Source organism: Pimephales promelas, chromosome 1 (genome assembly GCF_988280905.1).
Source record: "Pimephales promelas chromosome 1, fPimPro1.hap1.1, whole genome shotgun sequence".
In the NCBI taxonomy this organism is placed as follows: domain Eukaryota; kingdom Metazoa; phylum Chordata; class Actinopteri; order Cypriniformes; family Leuciscidae; genus Pimephales; species Pimephales promelas.
This window is the reverse complement of record NC_142769.1, coordinates 43663211-43686227: the sequence shown is the minus strand read 5'-3', so window position 1 is coordinate 43686227 and position 23017 is coordinate 43663211. Positions and strand designations below refer to the sequence as shown.

Genomic DNA, 23017 nt, shown 5'->3' with positions numbered 1-23017 from the left:
AAAGGGTGTAATGATTGTGAGGTTGAAGTGATGACAGTTAATTTTCACTCATGTTTTATGTCAACATTTTAAGAATTTAAAACTATAAGGCTACTTAACAGTTTAGAGATTTTAGACGGAGAAGCATTTTGTTAGGCTTGTCAAATATCTTTCTTGCTATTGTATTTTCCTTTGATTCAGAATGTTTTTGACTATCATATCATAATAACATTTTTGGTGGAAACGTGAGTTTGACTGTAGAAGTCGAGTACTGGCCTGAGTCAAAGGAGCTACATCAATACTGGCTTTACCTGTTATTATTTAATTAATACTAATCTAGAGGGTTCTAAGGTAGAATAATAACTCAAATGTATTACAAGTTTTGGCGTTTGTGAAGGCAATAGGGAATGTACATTGGTTGGACAGTGAAACTAAACACCTGGTTTTAGACGACAATAATTTATTAGTATGGTGTATGCAGGGCCTCCTTTTTGTGGTTATTCTGGCCAATACAGCATCAATTCATCTTGGGAATGACGGATACAGTACAAGTCTATATATATATATTGGTTGAACTATCCCTTTAAGGAACTCAATAGTGACACTGCAACTGCTGCTACAATGTTCCCTGAAAGCCCATCCTTCATTATGATAACACCATTGACAGGGTACATCTTCATCTGCCTGAAGCAATCACATCTAGCTAAGCTTGAGTGGCTCATACATACAGTACAGAGTTCCATACGATCATCATTTGTGATGAAGAAATTATCCAGTAGCTAGAGTAATCTCTAGTTATCCAGTGGCAACTGTGATGGTTAAGTTATTTCAGAACCAGGACACACTATATTTACTGACTAAGCCCTATTAGGAACTACACATATTTTCTACGCCCTTTAACTTGCACTTTGTCATGCTCCTTCCGTATTGTCCATGAATTAAATGTCTTGGTCAAATTTCACACCAAAGTAAGTAAATATTTTCTTTATGCAAAACAGTTTTATTTAAATCCTTAAGAGGCTGAAATGGAACCCAATATTGGTAGTTTGCATTGTAACATTTTCATGACAAGCAAATATTCTCAATAATTCAGAGACTGTAACAGAATATAAAATCAATATAACAAACTACCTTGATGAATAAATGCATTGCATGTATATGTTCCATATTATATTAATGAGAATTGGAGGTTGCATATGTTTAATTGTCATGAAATGTTGAATGCATGACATGATTTGCCCAATTTACGTATTTTATGACCGTTTTATTGCCACATTAAAATACATCAGCACCCTCAGATAACCGCTAGCCAGCAAGGCACTACATCAGTTGTGTGGACAAACCAAGGCTGTAATTCACACTTCCCCATGCTCAATTGGTCACAACCAATTCCTCTCTCCTTTGCCTGAAGAGCAGAAGATGAGGCATATCCAGGCGTCACAATGATTTTCTTGAAAAATAAGAGTCAAAACTAGGTTATGCCAAAAATCTTTGAACAAACTATGGACTGCCTAAACACAACAACAAAAAAAAAAGACTTCATCTGACAAGGTTCTGATATTTATTTAATACTTAATCTAAACATACATTTGAATATGTCGTTTGCAAATATCTGTGGTACTGCAAAGAGGCAAGAGAATCCGTTGACATCGAAATCCTGCTGTCAGCAAGATTTGGTGTCGTATCGACAAACATCTCAGAGAAACAGCCCCTGGAATAACATGTTTAGCTACAGACAACAACATGAAATCGTTAACTCTAGATGCGATGGCATTTACTGTATCAAATGCTATGAAGATTGCGAAACATTAATTCAAACAGGTGTCATTAGGATCTCAGTGATATCGAACCTGCAGTTTAGTTCTTGTTTTACCACATTCAGTTTTGGTGATCAGTAAAAGTACGGCAGCTGGTCCTCGACCCTGTATTAATAATGAGCCGCCAAGTGCTCATCTAAAGATACTGTGTGATATTTATGTTCTCTCCTGGCTGACCCTTTCCGAAGAGTGAGTCACAAAATAACCCCCGTGTCAAAAAAAAAAAAGAAATCAAAACACATTAAAATAAGTTAACAGGTTGACAAGAATATAAATGTACAGTATATACAATCACATACGATGAAAATATATCAACGCTTTAGTGTTCTAAAGTTTCCAAGTCGCCCGCTTAAGAGCTATACGTAGATCATCAAATCAAAGTTGCAGGAAGAGAAAAATAAAGGAGAAAGATGCTGACTGCAGCAGTGGGAAAATAATAAAAACATAATAAGGCTTTCCTCACAATATCCCAGCTGTTAAAGCAGAGCACAACCAAAGAGCAGCCGTCTTGAAAAGATAATATATCAACAGCACTAAACATGACAGGCACCCAGACTTTACCTTCGAAATGAAACAAAATAAATAAAAATATATTCATATATGTGTGTATATATGCCTATAAAATGAAACACTGAAAATCATTTCTCAAACACAGTGTCGCCAATCAAAGGCAACATTCTGCTTTCGCCACCACTTTTTAGGAAACGTTTTTCTGTCTTTGTAGAATAATTCTGTACACTATATATACTGTACCAGTAAACAAAATGTAAAAGTTTGTTTTTAAATATTTTTTACTTTTTTATGTATACCCAGTGTATTGAAAAAAGTGTTGCAGGCACTTAAAGTCCATCTCCGACGTGTTGGTGTTTTTACAGTGGAGCGCCGACGCAGGAAAAGGGCTTGTTTGGTTATTCCTGGATTGTGTTCGATTCTAGTGAGAGGCGTTGCACCAGTCTCAGCCAAGGATGTCCAAGTAGACAGGTGTGGCTTTTCCCAGAGCGTAAAGGACTTTCTGAATGTCTTTGATGTTTAGTCGTTGTTGTGGCTCTCTTTGCCAGCAGCCTAACATGAGGTCGTACACCTCCTTAGGACACAGGCGAGGCCTGTCTAGAACCCGACCTTGAGTAATGCATTCAATGACCTGCAAAAAGGGAGAGACGCAGAAATGAGCAAATGTGTGGAATTGATTTAGAGGTGATACATGCAATTTGTTTGTTATTTCATATGGAGAGTCAAATATAAGTAATGTTGCACACTACGACTCGTTGTTTGAACATCCCGACTATTTTGCTTTATTTCCAGATCGGCTCGTTCTTATGTAGTAAGTCGTTCAAAAACGACGCTTTAAATCTCTTGACAAACTAGAATATGTATATGTAACACAGTCCCATCCCAAGAAGTCATATAACTGACGTCTTGGAACGTCTTTTGACCATACGTCAACATCCGCCTTTTTAGGGTACCCTTAAACGTCGGTTACATGACGATCCCGGGCCGTCATACAACTGACGCTTTACCTTTAACGTCGGTTAGGTGACGGGGTAGGTTTAGGTCTGGGGTAGGGTTAGGATCTGATAACGTCATCTAACCGACATTTAAAGGCGGATTTTGACGTATGGTCAAAAGACGTCCCAAGACGTCAGTTATATGATGTCTTGGGATGAGACTGCGCTGGTATATGACGTGTACACTCTAAAAATGCTGTTTAAACCCAACTTTGGATCAAATATGGACAAACCCAAATGTTGGGTTAAAAATGTAATTAAAAAATATAACCCAATTGCTGGGTTTGTCCATATTTGACCCAAAGTTGGGTTGAAACAACCCAGCAATTTTTAGAGTGTATGTATTCTAAATACAAGCTACAGATTGTACTGAATGGCTCAAGATAAGGATGTCATGCCAACAAGAAACTTTTACCACTGTGGCTTCTAACCAAAGCTTGAGAGCTTTCGTTTGAACCACACATCTTTGCGATGAAGTATGTTTTCGGTAAACGCACCACTCGTTGAACTATGCTGATAACGACAGAACTTGTTGCGACCATTGTTGGCTAACGATGCTTTTGGGAAACGCACCCCAGCCCGAAACAGCAAAATTCGATGAAACAATGGTGAGATTTTTGAGACAAACTCCTTGTTTGTACCATTCCTATAATTCACACACACAATATACTCCCAATAGATTCAGGGGCTGTTTACACAACACCATTTTCAACTTAAAAACTCAAAACTTTGTACGTGTTTTGACCGTTCATTTACACGACAACAGCATTTTGGGTGCCTGAAAACACAAACCTTGGAAAATGGATTTCAAAGTGGAAGTTTGCGTCTCAGTGTAAACAACAAAAAATGTACGTGCGTATTACGTGTTCAGTCTATAGTGCTTCATCGCCATCTAATGGCCTGGCAGCAGAATACAGGATTTTTAGTCGTTTTCGTAGATTCATGGGAATGGGAAACGCTTTGACAATGGTGTCATCTGTACGCGGAAAACTCAAAGAAAAATCATCTCCATTTTAAGCATGTTGTTGTGTAAACGTACCCTCAGTGTTAAGCTGGGTTCACACTTCTGGGCCACGATTTGACAATTTTGTGAATCCTTTTGTGAAGTCTTTGATCGCTTGTTTAAAGTTCGCCAACAAATGATTAATGATCATTGCGATCGACTTTTACCTCAGATGAAATTCTGCTAGTGTCAGAAGTCATGCACTTCTCTCTTACAATAACAGTCAAATCAAAAACCAATTGAGACAGCAACAAATCACTACTTTGGGCAGTTGTGACCTAATGGTTAGAGAGTTGGACTTGTAACCCAAAGGTCACAGGTTCAGTTCTCAATACCGGCAGGAAACGACTGATTTGTGTGGCTAGATGTAAGCTGCTAACCTGATCTCTGACAGCATGACATGACACCCCTCCAGTCGAGATCACACTCACGTTCTAAAAATGTCATATTCACACTGACGTTCTAATAATGGCTGCTTTTCGCCATGTGAACATTTACCTCATTATTGGATAACTGAAACCATGGCTGTTTCCCATAGGTGAAGACCTCCCACATAATGACTCCAAAGCTCCACACATCACTCTCTGTGGAGAACTTCCTGTACATGATGCTCTCCGGAGGCATCCAGCGAATGGGCAGCATGGTGTGACCTCCCACCTAGAAGACAGATTACACGTCAAGCATTGCTCACAAACATCTTACGTGGTATGGATGACATTTCCCTTTCTATGTAATCAAGCTAACAGCTTAGGCTGCTACTTTAGCTCAAACTGGTTATGAAAAGCTCTTTTGATGAACTAAAAGATACAGTACATACGCACGTCGCAATAACGCATTGTGGTGAATTATTTATTACCAGTCTCTGTGTATTTTTTCAGTAAGTTCAAGCAGATTATGCACTGTTGAGGAGGGGAGAGACACTGTTTTGTTTGTGTGTGTAAGTTACGCAGTCCCTACTGAGGGCATGATCGAGCACATTAACCAACTGTTTAAGAATGAACACTAAATATACACTACCAATTTAACTTTTAGGGTCAGAAAGATGTTTGGAAATTAATACTTTTATTCAGCAAGGGAGCATTAAAATGACAATTCATTTTACATTGTTACATACATTTCTACTTTAAAACATTATATTCAATTATTCTGGAAAATACATATCAATTTTTCCACAAGAATTATGCATAGAACTGTTTTCAGCATTTATAATAATAAGAAATGTTTTTTTGAGTGGCAACTCAGTTTTAAGCACTTAACTCAAACTTAAGTTACTTCTTTCAAAGATAACAAAATATCTTAAAGACCCCTAACTTTTAAATGGAGGTGCATGTGTGTATATATATATATATATATATATTATATATATATTAACTTTCTTTTCATATTTCAAAATTTAGTGCACATTAAGCTTCAACTTTTGCTACATTTTATATTTTTATGTGCCAAATCGTACCAAATGTCATTTGCTAAAAAAATCTATCAAATTGGTTGGCAAAAATATAACTGAACTTGGTACAAATATAGTCTAGACTAAATGCAGCAATTTCAGTGTTCAAAACCCAACCCCCCAAAAATCTTTATTTGGAAGTGACGGAAGACTTTGTGTCCTAACTTTTTCTGATTGCAAAAAAATGTATCTATATTCATAGTTGCATAAATGTAATCTATGTTGTGTGTAGTTGCCTATTTTGACACTGTAGATTTTTGGAATCGAGACCCTAAACAAACAAACAAACCCTTACCCAACAGAAACACACCCCTCACTTAATTGCACAAGCAAGTATGGATGAATCAGCTCTCATTTAAGAACAACAACAGCTTACAGCAGTGTATCTGGTTTCTGTGAAACAGCAAAACCAACGTTACTCATGTATCGAGACGAAACAAAGCACATTCTCCAATGCCTCTCCAGAACTGGAAAGTTTTGCCAGTATTAAAGCGGGTAACCCGATTTACACAGCCAAGACTATGTACAAACACAAACAACAGACAGACACACACACTTGACATCTAACAAATATTCACAAAAGTCTTTGTTTGGGACCGGGGTGTTCCAATTCTTTAATGGTGCAGTAATCAAAATCACTTGACCTATTAATACTAATATTTACTAATCTATATCTTTATTTAAAAGACACCTTGCTATGTGTACTTTGCTGGACTAAATGGGACTAGTCACAGCACTTGCATATTGTCACCCTGTTGGTTTGATTGCTTCTATTGTTCTCCTCACATGTAAGTCGCTTTGGATAATAGTGTCTGCTAAATGATTAAATGTAAATGTAAATCGCTTACTTTTACCGCAGCCATAGTTGACCGACCGTCTGAGAGGTCCTTAATGAAAGCAACAGACAGAAAGTCTTCTTCACTGCTCATGTGGAACTCTTACAGTATGTCACAGAATAAGACTTAATAACAATACAAAACAGCTTATCGATTATCCCGACCCACTCTGGAACACTTTTTGATATCAGAATGTATTAAATAAACAGCACAAATCCTTAATATTTTTAAAGCAAATAATATATTGATTCAATTAAATTTTTATTTATATAGCGCCATTACAACACCCAGAAAGGTGCACAAAGCGCTTTCCATAAAACACATAAAAAGACAACAGTATATAAAAATTGCAAGATAAAGCTAATCAAAGCAGTTTCAGCAAAATAACTAACACAACCACTAAAAACAAAGCAAATGACAATTCAATTCAATTTTTATTTATATAGCGCCATTACAACACCCAGAAAGGTGCACAAAGCGCTTTAATAATGATCTCACGTGCTTCCAGTCCTCTGCTAGTTGAGCCAAATTGACTAAACAATAATGCATTAATTGTGCATGCACTCAGTTTCAATTAAAATGGCTGATTCTCAAATCTATTTCTTATTCACGTCAATTTCACTACATTCATCACTTTGTGCCGGCATGAAATGCCTGTGAAGAAGACTGCTGGGTATAGCTGGAGCCTTTCCAGCTCAGTGTGGAGTTCTCTTTGTAATTACTATTCCCTCTGTTGTTTGCCGTTACATTGATCTTACTTCCGGCTGGCAGAGAGCAGACTAATGAATGTCTACCGCCACATTAGAAATTAGGCAAGTAGGTTCCTGTGACCACTGTCCACTGCATATAGTCAATATCTTATCAGAATCCTTGTAGCCTGTGCTCTGTAAAGGTCTGAATCAGTTTAGTTTGTATTTTTACTGCTCTTATTGCAAGTGCTAGTCAGGAGAGGGTGCGAAACGATGAGGTGAACAGGAAGTTGCAGTAACATCTCAAACTGGTAACTCAAGAAGGTAATCAACCAAAAAAAAAGGTCTTCAAATAGTTACTCTGCAACAAGACATAATAGCATCACATTATCAATTGTGTAGTGACATGTCATAAAGCAATGACAGGTGAAATCACACTTTTGTGCTGTATCTGGGAGTGGTTGTGTGTGTTAATTGAGTAATCAATGCTCTATTTGTCGTTTAAGCTCTGACATGTTCTCTTTAAAGAAAAGTCTGCAAACTAGTGATGTGGTGAAATAAAAAGCTGTATTATAAAGATTCCTCTCATGTCATGTTCATTGCAGTACTTTGCAGTGAAAGCATCACTTTTTTGTTTTACTAAAAAATACTGTACATCTGAATGTATAGCTAATTAAAAACATCAATATGTTCGGTCAACCCTTGTAATCAGCAAGTTTTATCTACAAAGACCTCTAAAAATAGAAAATAGTAGTCGCATTTCCATTACCCTTCAAATTGCGCGAATTGAAAATACGCCCAATGGAAACAAGACAGTTTTGCAAAAACTCCTATACATCGCAGAAAACGTTTTTACCCTCACATGAGGTCGTTTTTCAGGCAATTCGAATAATTCGTATTTCGCATAACTGCAATGGAAACAGTTTTCGTGCATTTACAAGTCACCTGACATATATGGCGTGGTATGTTTAGACAGAAGACCAGTTCTTTATTAATCTCATAAAAGACCAAAGAATTACGGGAATACTGGATTCTAAACCACAAGGAAATGCCACAATCAAGACCTTGAAGCAGATAGGTGGGAGAAACACCCAGAAACTTGGCTGCTACCAAGTATAAGGGGCTTTCCTTGCTATTAATGCTTGGATAACATGCCCACGTCTCCTTCGCTTAAAAATAATGGTGCGGTGGCTGGGATATATAAACCTATCAACATCCGTTGCCATAATAATTGGAATGACTTATCGCGCAAGAAAATAATTACGTTTCAGTTGCATAACATTGGTTAATGGAAACGCCGTCATTTCGTAATAGTTATTTTATCGACATTTAGAAAATATCGCAAAAGTTCTGTGCAAATCTGTAATGGAAACGCTGCTAGTGTCTTGCAAGGTTGTTTGTCATTCAGAGTTAAATTGAGGTTGACTTATAAATTCAAATTTGAAAATTGTACAGCAAAATGTACCTCAGTACATCAAACTTGAGCTATGTTATGGGTTACGGTTAGGGGTTACACCGTGTCCTAACTACACGCGACGCGATAAAATTCCAGCGACAGCAAGTGTGTCTGTCCACACTAGACGCGACGCGACCGTGAGATGCCACACATTCAGAACAGCGTGTGAGCGGAGTCTCTTTGTGAAAGCGCACTGTTGGCCCGCACTTGCATTGGAAATGGGTAAGGACATAATCAAATCAAGAAATAACATTATTAAAAATCAAAACATTAACAAAATATACTCATTGACTAATTTTGTTATGAAGTACAGTTGTATGTTTGCATAGAATTCATTTTGAACGCTATATTACATGCTTTTAAAATCTGAGGTAAATTATCCATTATCGCTTGTGGCACAGTGACCTATTTTTAACTAAAAATAAATAATGTGTACTCATAACCAGTGTAATTTCTACATTCTGTCAGCCGCGACGTCGCAGAAATAGGAACCGTTTCTAAATTAGAAACTTTGCGTGTCGCCGTCGCGTCTGGTTAGGACAAACTCTGATTAACATGGAAAAGATACCTTTTATCTCGTGTCGCGGCGTCGCGTGTAGTTAGGACACGGTGTTAGGGTTAGGGTTAGAACCCTTAAGTACATCATGTATCTCAGCATACTTAGTAGTTCAAATGTTATTAGAGTTACTAGAAATATTGATGTGAATTGTTAATTCACAATTTAAAGTAGTCAGTGATCTTAATAATAGACTTACATGAGACACACACACACACACGTCCTGATCCTTAAATAATGCAAATTATCCCTCATTAAGAGGAGAAACTAAAAGTGGTTAAGCAATCATTTCACCCACAATCCACTGTATCACCTTGGGCTTTGTGGTGGACACTAGAGCAATTAGCCTGGCATGGTAAAAAATGATAAGCCCAATTGGAAATAAACGATTGGAAATGGAGAACAAAAAAAATTCCCTCTGCTGATTTACCGTATTTCCGTTCTGTCAGCATGGAGTGGGTTTCAGGAAGAAGGCAACATGGTTTTTATCTTTATTTTGGTAGTTTGTAAACTGGATTAGTGACTAGTCTGTGGCTCAGTGGTAGAGGGCTAGATTGGATTATGGGTATGAAGAGCAAAGCAGCATGCTGGAGAATGGATTACAGCCCTGCTAGAGCTAGTCTCTGGGCATTTACAATTTTATACTTAGTATCAGGGGAAGCAGATTCATGCATCCATGACCCATAACAGATTTCCTCAACCATTTAAAACACTTGGCTAAATATCTAGTAGAAAAAGATATTAGAAATCATAAAGAAAATACGGGCCATTCCTTACATTGACATTAGTTGTTTATAAAAAAAAAACAAGTGACAGGGTGACCATGTGTGTAATCAGTTATATTTGTGGTGAGGACACACTCGTTGACAATCTGCAGCTTATTCATGAGATCGAGCCTGTGCTGTCATTTTCCCCAACCATCAGCAGCTCTAAACAGAGTTATCAAAAACATCTCATGCAAAAAGAGACTCGGCAAGCCATTAGGTGGCAGGAAGTCGATGTGCCACTTATAACATCTTGACGAAGGCGGTTGAATTGGTCACTGATGAAAGTACCTCAATCTTTCTCCCAGTCATGCTCCATTCCTGTGGCCAGACGCTCGAGCCCCAGAGGACAACAAACGTCAATATGACTCGCCATGTGTGGATTACGTGCTTGGCAGGATCCGCTATTTATAATCACTTGACACAGTGAACGTGTCCAATGCGGTAATAATTTCATAATCCCTTTGCTTTGTCAATATTGAAGACTGGTTATAAGTGTGTGCATGTGTGGCTGATAAAGATGTTTCTGGCCTCCAAGAGACCTTCAGCTTACGACTGGCTTGAATGCAAAGACTCTTAACAATCCAATCTCTCTGTTTAACTAGATCTTATAGATAGCTATTGGTTTTCCAAAAATGATCTACCTGTTTGTGCTATTTATTGACGGTATTGCAATGCAAACGGAACATCATTTTACCAAGGACTTAATATGTTCTGTCCAGGATGTTAATGCAATGTTTTTTTTAAGTACATGGATTTTACTTAATTTGAAGGTGCCTTACTGTGACTGTAGTTTTTGTCACCCCCCCCCTTATTTGAATAGACATGAAAATGCACATTTCGAACTTAAATGGTTGTAATTCAAGAATGCTTTGGAATATAGACATATGATTGGTCTTGTTTTAAAGAAGACATTTGGCAGATTTTTGTCAAAGTGAAATAAATTAAGAAAGTGAAACAGAAAAAAGTTATAGAAGTTTGAGTTCATGGAAATGTACAATGTAAAAATATTTTATGTTTTACATAAAATATATATTTTCAAAACCTGGGCTACTCTAAAACTGCAGAAAAATCAAAGCCAAAAATCTGAACAAGTTGTGTTTTTAAATTTGATATCTTAAAAAATGAGCTTTCAGTAAGATTTTGTTTGAGCGCAGTACCAAACTTTTTCACTAGGGCACAATTAGACTCCATTACTGCCCATATAAGGATGCCTGCATTTCCATTCGTGTTTTGAGTGATATGAACCATTATTTCCACAATTCCACAATTTATGAAGTAGAGATCCTATTCAGAAGTAGTATGGGAAGTTTGGCAGATTCTGATATGAATTCTAAGAAACACAGCCTACAAAGAACCTTCATGTAAGTCATAGCTCGCTGCCACGTCACAAATGGTACATTTATTATTTTTTTCTTGATATTTCAAAGATTTCAGACCTTTTTTTCCAAAATAATTGAATGGATGTTATCTTTTGAACTTTTGGCATGAAAACAAACTGAGGTATCTACCATTTTTTCATGATTTTTCATGTTCATTGCTATTTTAAAATAAAGGTCTGAATTCGCTTTACGAGTATGAAAATATTCTTGTTGCATATTGATAAATTATGGTTCCTCTGTAATATATTTTGAAAATCAGTCACCAAATATGGAAACTAGAGATTGTAAGCTTTCAAATGATATATAGTTTGTCAATATTACTAAAGGTATTTACTAAGATATTATTGTTTTAACAATATAGTGGCAAACAGGTGGCAATATAGAGATCATTCAGAACCCAGGACATTCCAACTTTTGGTCCAGAAGTGTGGACTTTAGTCCAGAAATGTACTTGCAATGATGCTATAAAGTTTTTGTCCGCAAACATTAAAACGTACTTAAACTGTTGTGATACTTACTCGGTAGTAATCAGAGCTGTATATGTCTCTGGACATCCCGAAGTCTCCAATTTTCACGAGCAGGCCGTTACCCACGAGGCAGTTGCGAGTGGCCAGGTCGCGGTGCACAAAATGCTGCGAGGCCAGGTAGATCATGCCTGCCGCTATCTGTGAACCGATATGAAGCATCTGCGAGAGACCAAGTTCCCCGTTCGACTGCATCGGTTGGCCGTCCACGAGGATCATGGCATCTGGACCATGGGCTCTGAAATGTGGGGAGAAAGTCATGTTGGTTACACTTGTAATTGTCCTTCAGTGCTGACTCTGAGCTACGCCCAGGCTTTTGCAGTTACTTACATTTAGGATCCGAGCAGGGAAAATTGATTATGGATCAATGTAAAAGGGCACAGGGTCAAAATGTTCAAACGCACCGCCTTATTGCTCCATAAAATAATTCCCCCTCTAATCCTTTAATCCTGTAAAGCTGTCTGATTTGAAGTGAGTAAGTCAAGGCAAAGAAAGATGTGCTTTGACTTCAACTGTGGAGAAATAAAATCACCTATTCAGTTAACTTTTTCGATTTTTCTCTTCACTCGAGGAAAATGATTTTTGTCTGATTGCAGCAGCATTTGCATAAGGTGGCTGTTGAAAAGGGCTCGACTGTAATTTGTGCTTCTCTTCTGGTCAGTGCCTCTTCAGCATGGAGCTCTTCAACTGTATGTTTGAAGAGCTAACAATCAGGGAGCTAACAATCCAAGTGGGAGCTCTGCTTTAGAATGCAACCGTCTGGTTCCGGGGAAAGAAAGAAAGAATCCTATTCATTTTCTCAATAATAAACTTGATTTGTAACAACTTTAAAAATATCTGATGTCTAAAGAGGTGATTAAGCCACCTAAGTTATAGTGATTTCAACATCATTTTTGAATTTTTTTATTTATTTTGCCAAGTTCCCAGTGAACTACAATAATCCTGAAGAGAGATTTGCTAATCAGAGAGTTTGCTGTTACCATGGAAATGGGAATCCCGACTGTTTCCCTACACTTAAAAAGTATCTATGTTGTGTATACAGTATATGAATATTGTGCAATAAACTTGAAAGCATTTCATACATACACTACCATTCAAGTAATTTAAAAAAAATGTTTCTCATACTCACAAAGGTAATATTTATTTGATCAATAAAGTCAAATCTGTAAGATTTTTAAAATACAGTATATAACTGTTTTCTTTTTTAATATATTTCAAAATGTAGTTTATTCCTTTGATGCAAAGTAAAATTTTCATTTACCATTTCTTAATATTACCAAAGTTGAAAACGGTTGTGCTGCTTGATATTTTTGTGGAAACCATGATACCGTAAAACTTCAAAAAATAGCCTGGGTTTTCATTTTCCCAAATTCCTGCACTGCACCGGCTTGTATTTGAGACATTCGTCTATATGAGACAAGCCTTTAATTTAGTGGTGAGATGTTGTTCATTGAGTGTAGGCCTAGAGATAACGATCCAAATATATATGGTTCGTAAAATAAGTTGACATGTTGTTGCAAAGTATAGTCAGTAGAATGTCTGTTGGGGAAGCATCAAAATAAGTTCCATCAGAAATTAACCAGATGGTCCAATAATAATCTAATGAGAGGTATTTGCAAAGTTATTTTTAGTAAATAGTGTTACTTTTTTTTCTAATCAAAGCTTGGGAGTCATGAACCAAACAACCAACTCTAAACTGAATCACAAGTTGGAATTCAACTCCGTATTTGTTGGTTACATCATGAAATGTTTATGGAGCGAATGAATGGAGGAAGAAAAACTTTCTGAACCAAAGCTGCTGAAAAACTAGGCGGCACACTGTTGTGCAATGTTCTCCAAATTATATGCACTGACTTTTCTAGTATGCTTTACATGACGTTCTCGCTAAATCTTTTTAATTCAACATGCAAATCATCTGCATAAAGCCTGGAGTCTGCTGCCAAAATCTTTTTAGTGTCCATGAAAATCAACCAGACTTCTATCATTGCAGCTTTTCAGAAAAGAATTTCATCATTTTTTTTTTTTTTTCTTGAAATGCTAGTCCGGCCATCTGCATAAGTGTAAGAAAAAAATTCTCACTACACAAAAGACTAATTTATTATCATCACCCATCTCTTTGCTCCCACAAGACAATCATCTCACTCCAGAACTCTGTCTGCCTTTATATTTTCACAGATCTCCCCTGCAAATTACAATTTGCATGGCCTCAATCCATGCGACATGCATGCAATGAACTTCAATCCTAAACTGCTATTTTGAATCTTAAGAATTTTGTGTTTCAAAACCTAGAGAGCTTTAGAGAGAGAACTCAGAGAGAGTTTCAAAATCTAATGCCTGCACAGGCAACTGTCTACATACAGTAAACTGCATAATTTAATGATTATCAACCTTAAGTGCCTAATACTTGATAAAGATTTTAAGAGAAATACGAGACAATAACAGAATTCCATTAAGTCTCATGTGCAACATGTGAGCAATTCCTCTGGATTGGCTTCATCCACCATATTAAATGGAAATTTTCATTGCTTGTTGATGCGCATGATGAAAATAGACCATTCATTTCGGATACATGTGATAATGCAACATATTTCGGCCAAAATTAGGAGCTAAAATATTTGTACTAATTACAATTTTAGACCGCTTTTGCTTAGAGAGCGGACATATAATTGCAACCTAGGGTCATTGAAAATGAGTGAATGTCTGCAAAATTATATTACTGTATATCACTTCATCAACTATATGCGATGCAAACATCAAAATGTATTAGTTTACAAATCATTAGCTATGGTAAAAGCATTTTAACATAGTGTTGTGTAAGGAACCACGCAAAAATATGTCTTGAAATTATAATCTGTCCCTGTAATCATAGTATGAGTGAAAAATAATAAAAGTTGTTGGCATTTTACTACCTCTAATGTTCATTTGAGCTGGAAACTACAGTGAATTGTAGGTGTAGGTATGGGTTTGAAATGTAAAAATTTAGGTAGAGCCTAGAGGCATGTTTTTCAAACGAATATAATTCTCATTAAAAGCTAACCTGGTCGGTAACCCGAGTTTTCAGACAAAGATTAATCCTTTAGCATTCATTGTTCTTTATATGACATGGAAATAACTACCTCAGAAACTTATTGAGGTCTCCATGCTTCATGTATTCGAACACCATGATGAGAGGGTCGCCGTCCACACACACGCCGTAGAACATCACAATGTGTTCGTGCTGCAGGTTGGTGAGCAGCTCAGCCTCCCGTTGAAAGTCTTTTCTGGCAGTCAGGGTTGGATCTTTGAGAGTCTGAGAGATAGAAAGTGTGTTTATTCTTGGAGCTGTAAAGTCAAGAACAAATGCATCGAGGGAGAGTTGGATGCCACATTTTTACACAAGTTGTCCTCTAGCCAAGGAGAAATGAGACGAAGGTTAGACTAATATGCCTAATTGCATTTCAGGATGTCTGCCATGAACTGAAATGAGATGAAAATGTACAACAAAAGGCCATATCATGACTTGTCAAAACAAAAGTGGTTCAGGAACACTACTTGGCATAACAATGTCATGTTTAAGGGCCATGACACACCAAGCTAACGGTCATTTGGATGGGCCATCGCCGTAGGGCTAGTTTTAGTAATATAGACCATTGATACCTGTAGATATTGAGTTATTTCCTTACGCACAGGTGCAGAATGCACATGCTAAGAGCAGATTTTTAGCCCAAATGCAGCCAATGTGAGGCGACAACTCAGTCGGCTTTGTCAACGCTAGACGTTGGCTTGGTGTGTCAAGTTCATTGGGGAATGAACAATTGGTATGGTATAGCTAGTCTTGAATCGATAATCTGTCCCTGTAATCATAATTTGTGTGTAAAAGAATAAAAATTGTTGCCATTTTTCAATCTCTAATGTGCATTTGAGTTGGAAAAGTAGGTATTCTTTTGGAATGTAAAAATGTAGAGCCTAGAGGCGTGTTTTTCTAATGGGCCTTGGGTGTATAGTTCCCATTAAAAGCTAACCTGGTAATCTGGGTTTTGAGACTATAATTGTATTTCCTGACACCAGCTTACCCTAAAGCATATGGCACATATACCATTTTGGGAAGTGCTTTATACTTTATCTACATGTCTGATGCATGTTTTCTGACCTATATAAATTTGCTTTGACAGAACCCTTTTAGCATGAACTTGGGAAATGTGATAATATTTTGCATCTCAGTCACAGGAAATCTGTAGGATGGGTATCCTTACCAAAGTATTTATCCACAAGTTTCCGAGGGGCGCTCCTGTAAAAAATAAAGTGGGTGAAACTTCCGGTGACGCGGCGGAAGTAGCATTCCAATGGTGTTTTGTGTGTTAGTTAGCGAAGAGGCTAGCTGTTTTTCGGAGAATTATTTTACTATTTAAAGACGCAAATCTTTATGAGAGATGTCGTTACGGAGCTCAGGGACAACATGTGCTGTTCGCGGTTGTATGTATAACCGGACTAAACTAATTCAGTGCCTTAAACGTGATTGTTTTGAACATAAGCTGAAAACGAAATCAGAGTGATCCTGCAGAGCCCGTCTCTGATCCTGCCAACGACTGTAGTTTCGATCTTCCTGTGTACATTTGTTTAAATTCTTAATATTCTATAAACTCTCTCAGCATGTGATTGGCTGTTCGCTACTGATGTTACAGCTAAACTCAGGATCAAAGCCTGTGTTGACAGAATACCAAATGTGCCAGTTAATGTGTTCAAGCAGCACATTCATTTATAATTTTGAATAAACTCCGACCAAAGCACAATGACTAAGTGTGTATTTTTTATTTTAAATGTTTGCCAGCTCGCACAACTGTCTGTCACCATGCCTTGATGAGTATTGATTATTAATACTGTTATTATAATACTCCCAATCAACTACTGCGGAGGGTAAAGGTACTGTTATTTCACCCTTTTTAATTTGTTGAGGTTGTGTTCCCACATCGTTAGCTAGTTTGGATCGCTATAACTTGAATGACTGTCAACTGTTGAATGAATGAGTGTCAAGCATGTCAAGTCGCGCTTTGTATACTTCCAACCGGAAGTCGCGCCCACTTTTGACGCAAGGCCTCATGGGGCGTAGGAAACTTGTGGATAGCATGACAAAACAACAAAAATTTTCTAGGCCCTCTAAATCGCTACTATCCTTTTTTATTGTCCTGCCCCTGGCAATTAAATGGTAACTTTGCCTGAACAGCACATGATGCAATTTAATTTTAATTACAGAATTCCCCTGATCTCTCTGACACAAGCAGAGGGAGACATCGACGGAGAATGGCGTATATGACACAGATGGTGAAGCACTCATTCTGTCAGGGGATGTGTTAGCGCCATGCACTCAACACAGTCCTCCCGTGCTGTCTTTCTGTTGCAGCGTTCTACTGGGGGAACTGGCCTGACAGCCCTGGGTTCATAAGATATCCCCATGATACTGAAGCATTTTCACACTATCTTCACTTATCTTTATGATGTAATAGTTTCAATGGGCTCTGGTGAGGCAGTACATTAAATTAGAAGAGTAAGTTCAGATGAGGAGAGTGCTTTCCAGTGGTTAAATGATATTATTGGCCTTAAGTCATTCTGGGCCAGTTCTCAGTTGGTTTTGAAAAAGACCCGAATTTTGGACATCAAGTGGAGATAGTCAACGAAATGTGCTCAACATAAAGCATTTAAGTTCATTAAATGCTTTTTTTATTTTTTATTTTAAACACGTGGGAAATTATCTTGCACCCGGCGCAAATGACTTTGTACACCGATGCATTTTGTACCCGCACAAAGCGGGCTTTTCCCTCCACAGACGCACATCGGTAAACTAGGGAATGAACTTGCGCTCCCTGGGCGGGTCGGCGCAAAAAAAGGAGGCGTGTTTCGGCGCAAATATTCCCTAGTGCTATTTTGCAGTTCCAGAAAACAATTGCGCTACTGACCAGAAAAAACTTAGTCCAAAGCATGCATGCTTGGCCATAATACAGTGTGAACAACGCGCATACACTGTAGATGATACTCTCATCTACACAGATGCATTATATATTATTATAAGGAAAACTATTAAAACACGAGGGAAATTATTGTTGTATTCATGACCATGGGAAAAATAGGCATAAAGCTTACACATTTACCCCAATTATTATATGTATTTTTAACCGAAGCAAATTTGGGTGTGTTTGCCCCATCCCCAATGTCACTTCTCTTTCGTTTACGGCCCTGACGAGAACATCGATCTCCTCGGCTGTGAAGCGCGGCTAGTACATGCGCCGTTATAGTATTGCGCCATGGAACAAGCGCACATCATTCATCATGCTCTTAAAGGGAATTAGATTTGCGTCGAGCACAAGAGTCATTTATCCCGCCGGTTAAATAGCAACAGCATCCAAGACCCGCCCACAAAGTTACTTGCACTTCGCGCTTGACACTTGCGTTTCAGATCGTTAAAATAGGGCACATTGTGTTTAACATAAACCATGTCGATCCTTGTTGCAAGTGAACATTTTTTTATTTATATAGGCAAAAAGTAAAATGAATAAAATGCTAATCAATAAGATATTTATAACAGTATAGCAGACTACTTGCATAAAAGGCAAATTAATATAATTTGACCCTCTATATCTCCCAACAATATCTTTTTCAAATTATATTCAATGCTTATTTTTATGATCAAAACTCCGTAGTTTTAATTGTGAGAGGCAAAAAATAATTGCAGTGCAATAAAATGATGATTGAGAGATGTACATATATGTTCCTGGAAAGCCAATATTGCTAAAAAATAAATTAGCTTATTCTCACAGAAAAAGAAACACACATGACCTGAAGGGGGAGTTTCTAGAATTATACTAAAAGGCCATAAACTATCAATTAGATGACAGAATAATTTACTAGACGGTGTAAAACAGGTTTTTTCCTTGTTGACAATTTAGATGCCTTAGGGGCCATTTACACGTCACATCATGTAAACATTGTCATGTAAATGAACATCCGTTTTCAACAAAGTTCTTAGAAGACAATATCGTTTTGGGGGCCTGAAAATAATTTTTTTTTTAAACGGGTTTTTAAAGTGCAAGTTTTTGAAAACGATACCCTTATTGTCACCATGTAAATGACACAAACTCGAATTTGTGAAAACGGTGGTGTCATACGCATGCATATTACATGTTCCAGGGCTCCAGACTAACTTTTTTTACTAGGAGCGCTGTTGCCCCTAACTGAAAATTTTAGGGGCGCAAGCTGAAAATTTAGGGACACACCTTAAATCAGCTTGCAATGCAAACTTTTCAAATTTCCCCCAAAATAACTGTAATACTGACAAATTCTTTAATAATAAATAGACTTAACATTATGATATGCTGTTTTGTTTTAAGTTCACAGGGTTTCAGACTCAAAGTTGAGGGCAGCATCACCTCAAATGAGAACTCACAGCGAGTTCTACAAAAAAAAAATCTGGTAGCACTGGTGCTGAAAATAAATCACTAAGCTTAATTTAGGGTGTAGATGAAATTAACTTTAGTTATTATCATTTATAATGTCATAAAATATTAATTAATAAAAGTAGTGAAAATATGTATATGGAGTGAAAATAGCCAATAAACATCCTACTGTTTACAATGGTATTATTATTTTTTTAAGTGTTTAAATAAGAGTTTTCCAACATCTCAAAATTTTTCTTTTTAGGACAATTTTTAAAGGATGAACAAAAAATGTGTTGGTAATCACATTAAAAATACAAAAAAATAAAACATTTATATATGATATTATTGAAGTGCTGGGAAAAGATGTGTAGGCTACTTGTAAGCATTTGATTTTCTTACACATTATCATATTTATGGTTAGAGTTAACTTACTACATTAGCCTAAATCCATGGTTCTGTTAGGCTGATTTGTGGACTGAAAGCCTTCTATAAGTGTTTTTCCTGGTTTCCACGTCAGCGCTGTTTGATCTGATATGGTTTATAACAGAACTCTGCGCCGAATCGGAGTGTTTCTCACTGGATCTCGTGGTGTTGATGTTATTAATTCTGAGGCGAATTCAATGGATTTCTTCACTGGATCTCCTATTAACAGTGTTGCGTGAGCGAGATCGGACCGCGACTGGCAAGTTCGGGGCTTTATTTTACCGTCAATGGTTCGGATCGCTGCTGCTGCTCCACGGTCCTATGAGTGGCGTATTTTCGTTCCACTTTCATTTTGTTTGCATTCGCTGCTAGGTAACGACTAACGAGTCGATAGATCGCTGATTGCTCAGACGCACATCAGGATGTGATATTTGTCTCCGTCTCCTTCCCACAGACGTTTAATCGCGCTATTCTTGTCACGGATTCATTGACGCGCCCCTTCCACGCTTTACCATGTGCGGCAAATTTACTAGTCGCACATGTGCGACTGGATGTAAAATTCAGTCGCACACTCTCAAATTTTGGTCGCAAAATGCGACCATTTGGTCGCAGTCTGGAGCCCTGTGTTCAGTCTATAGGCGCGTGGTGTTTCTTTGGCCTGAAACTACTGGCCTGGCATGAATAATACAGTTCTCGTTTAAATGTACCCATAAAAAAAGTCATATGTAATACAGTAGGCTTTATGGGGTTAAATGGGGTTAAATGAGTCACTTGCAAGTCTGCAAAGTAGTTTCCTAAACACGGATCCTGACAATTAAATGGTTAGGTGCAAACCTGTAAGAACACAAAAACGGCATTCACAATTATTTCAGATTAAACAAGAAAAAGATTGATTTTATCTACTGGTGCTTGATTGTATTAATAGAGAACAGATCTGGATTGTCAAAATTGGGTGTGACAACCTAGTTGAACATACTCCGCTAGTTCAGAGAAAAAGTTTTACATTTTGATCAAACTTTTAGATGAATTGTGCACAATAATGCCAGGAAGGTGCATTTACTTTCATAATGCACATTCCTGGTAATGGAATATAGTGCACAGGAGAAGTGCATCTATTCTTAGAGAAGTCAGAGCAAAGCAAAGCCAGAAGAAGGTGCTTTTAACTGCAAAATCCTGCCTCACCTTCACAGCCACCAGCATCTTATCTTTGGTGGGGCTGAGGTTGTAACATTCAGCCAGAAACACCTTCCCAAAAGCTCCCTCGCCAAGCTCCCTCTTCAGAACAATGTCCCTTCGTTTAATATGCTGCACATCTGAAAGAGAAATTCAGAAAGAGAGAGAAAACCATAATGGTTATTAAAGTTTTGTGTGTTAGGGTCATAAGTTCACAGTTGATTCAGTGGATTCCAAATGGACACTGCCTTAAAGAAATTGTCACCTCAACCGAACTTGCTTGACACGCGAGAACAAACCTCATTGGTTGTGCTGCGTAACACGGGAGAACCTTACACATCAAGTGAACATGCTTGAGATTACGTTTAACACAACTGATGTGTGAGTTGATGAATGTTTACATGTGAATACAAGCCTAAAATAAATATGTTCATCATATAAACGGATTAATCGTGTCTCTTCAAAAAATTTGGACTAAACTGCTCAATTCATATGGATTAGTTTTACGATCTCTTTTTGAAGTGTCAAAGTGGTAGTTGTGTAGCTGTCAATGGAGGGACATATTTCAGATGTCATTCAAATACCTTCATTTGTGTTTAAAAGAGGAGCAAAAGTCTTATGTGTTTGGAAAGACATGAGTGTGAGTAATATTCGAATTTTTAGGTGAACTAACCCTTTATAGTTGTTTTATTTTCTTCATCTAATATTTATTTTATTTATGCTTCATTTCAATTAAAACAAACTACAAACAATTGTTTTAGTTAGCCAGTACAACACTGGGAATGGTTAATTCAAAAATAAAAATTCTTACATTAGCCTATTCCCTCACTCTCATGTCATTCCAAACCTCTATGCTATTATCACACACATAGCATGATAGTATACTATGGACTTGTTATTCTTTTATTGTGTATTTTTGTAGGTGTGATCACTATGGCCTCGTTTACACTGCATGGTTCAAGTGACCAAAATCCGATTTTTTTTTTCTCTCATGTGGCACAGACTGGATATGACCGGTGAACGTGTAAGCAGGAAAAAACTGGATTCTGATTTTCTCAGATCGGATTCAGGCCTCACTCATGTGGTAATAAATCGGATATGAATCGGATACATGCATTTGCGTGTGCCATGTAAGCAGACAAATCTGATATTACCCAGAAAATGCGAGTTGTACGGCATTAAAATAATGCGCGATTATAGGCGCGATGGAAGAAAGGATACACGCTAGGGGTTGAACGACTTCAGATTTTTTGAAGTCGACTGTTATGACATCAAAGTCGAGTCGACGTCGACTAGTCGCTGACGTCATTCATAAAACACAAGAGATGTGACAGATTTGCCACAATTTGCAATTAATTAACAGAAAATTATAGACTCTGACAGCTCATAATGGGGCCGTTTACACCTGGACACTTCATGTGTTTTTACTGACCTGATTTATCAAAACGATTCCATTTAAACCTGGTCACATAAATATGTTTTCGCAAAATAGATGGGCTATAAATCCGCGCTATATGCAGATTTAAAGGAGTTCACGTCACCGAAAGCAATGCTGCATTTTATTGATCATCAGCTAATTTCACAATCAAAGACCGCAATAAGAGAGACAGCACTGGCAAGATCATTTTGTTTCTTTACTTTTAACGAAGATGGTTTTGTGTGTTAAGCGTCTGACTTACTTTCACTTTGATTTACGATAGTTTGCACGTTGGCTTTATGAATCGATGCTCAGCTGCGGTGCGTGTTATAGCTTCGTCATATAAAGAATATAATAGCACAGGCTGCTCTCACACGTTTTATTTCAGCATTTTTGGGAGAGGTCCAATTTACATATGCGGTTTCAACAACCAGATGCATTTACACGTGTCCAGTTTCGTCTGTAAAGCGGCCCAGACCTCCTCATGAAGTGATTTGAGCGATCGGATTTAAATCCGTCTTCAATGCGTTTCGGCGGGCATTTAGCTTACATCTGGTCTTTTCACGATCGGATAGCAATCAGATCACAGACGTGAAGTGGCCAGATGTAGCTAAACAGCCCGCTGTTTACATCATCATTT

General features: G+C 37.6%; 1 protein-coding gene and 1 long non-coding RNA gene across 4 annotated transcripts in view; one reads left to right on the top strand and one right to left on the bottom strand.

The window, feature by feature from the left end:
• Window positions 1–23017, top strand: part of LOC148998488 (uncharacterized) — a 114896-nt gene that overhangs the window by 66271 nt on the left and 25608 nt on the right. For both annotated transcript variants that reach the window (XR_016168227.1, XR_016168229.1), the window contains one exon: window positions 4843–5009. This is a non-coding gene — a long non-coding RNA (uncharacterized LOC148998488). The remainder of the gene's footprint in view (window positions 1–4842; window positions 5010–23017) is intronic.
• The window catches only part of ntrk3b (neurotrophic tyrosine kinase, receptor, type 3b), a 139891-nt gene continuing 118391 nt past the window's right edge, over window positions 1518–23017 (bottom strand). The window contains exons 13-18 of one of the 2 annotated variants that reach the window (XM_089129893.1): window positions 20970–21100; window positions 15075–15247; window positions 11953–12196; window positions 6600–6638; window positions 4803–4961; window positions 1518–2937 (exon numbers count right to left, since the gene is read on the bottom strand). In XM_089129893.1, the coding sequence (XP_088986019.1) occupies window positions 2752–2937; window positions 4803–4961; window positions 6600–6638; window positions 11953–12196; window positions 15075–15247; window positions 20970–21100 (932 nt within the window). In that variant the 3' untranslated portion in view covers window positions 1518–2751. The remainder of the gene's footprint in view (window positions 2938–4802; window positions 4962–6599; window positions 6639–11952; window positions 12197–15074; window positions 15248–20969; window positions 21101–23017) is intronic. The other variant, XM_039658949.2, reaches the window with a different exon arrangement.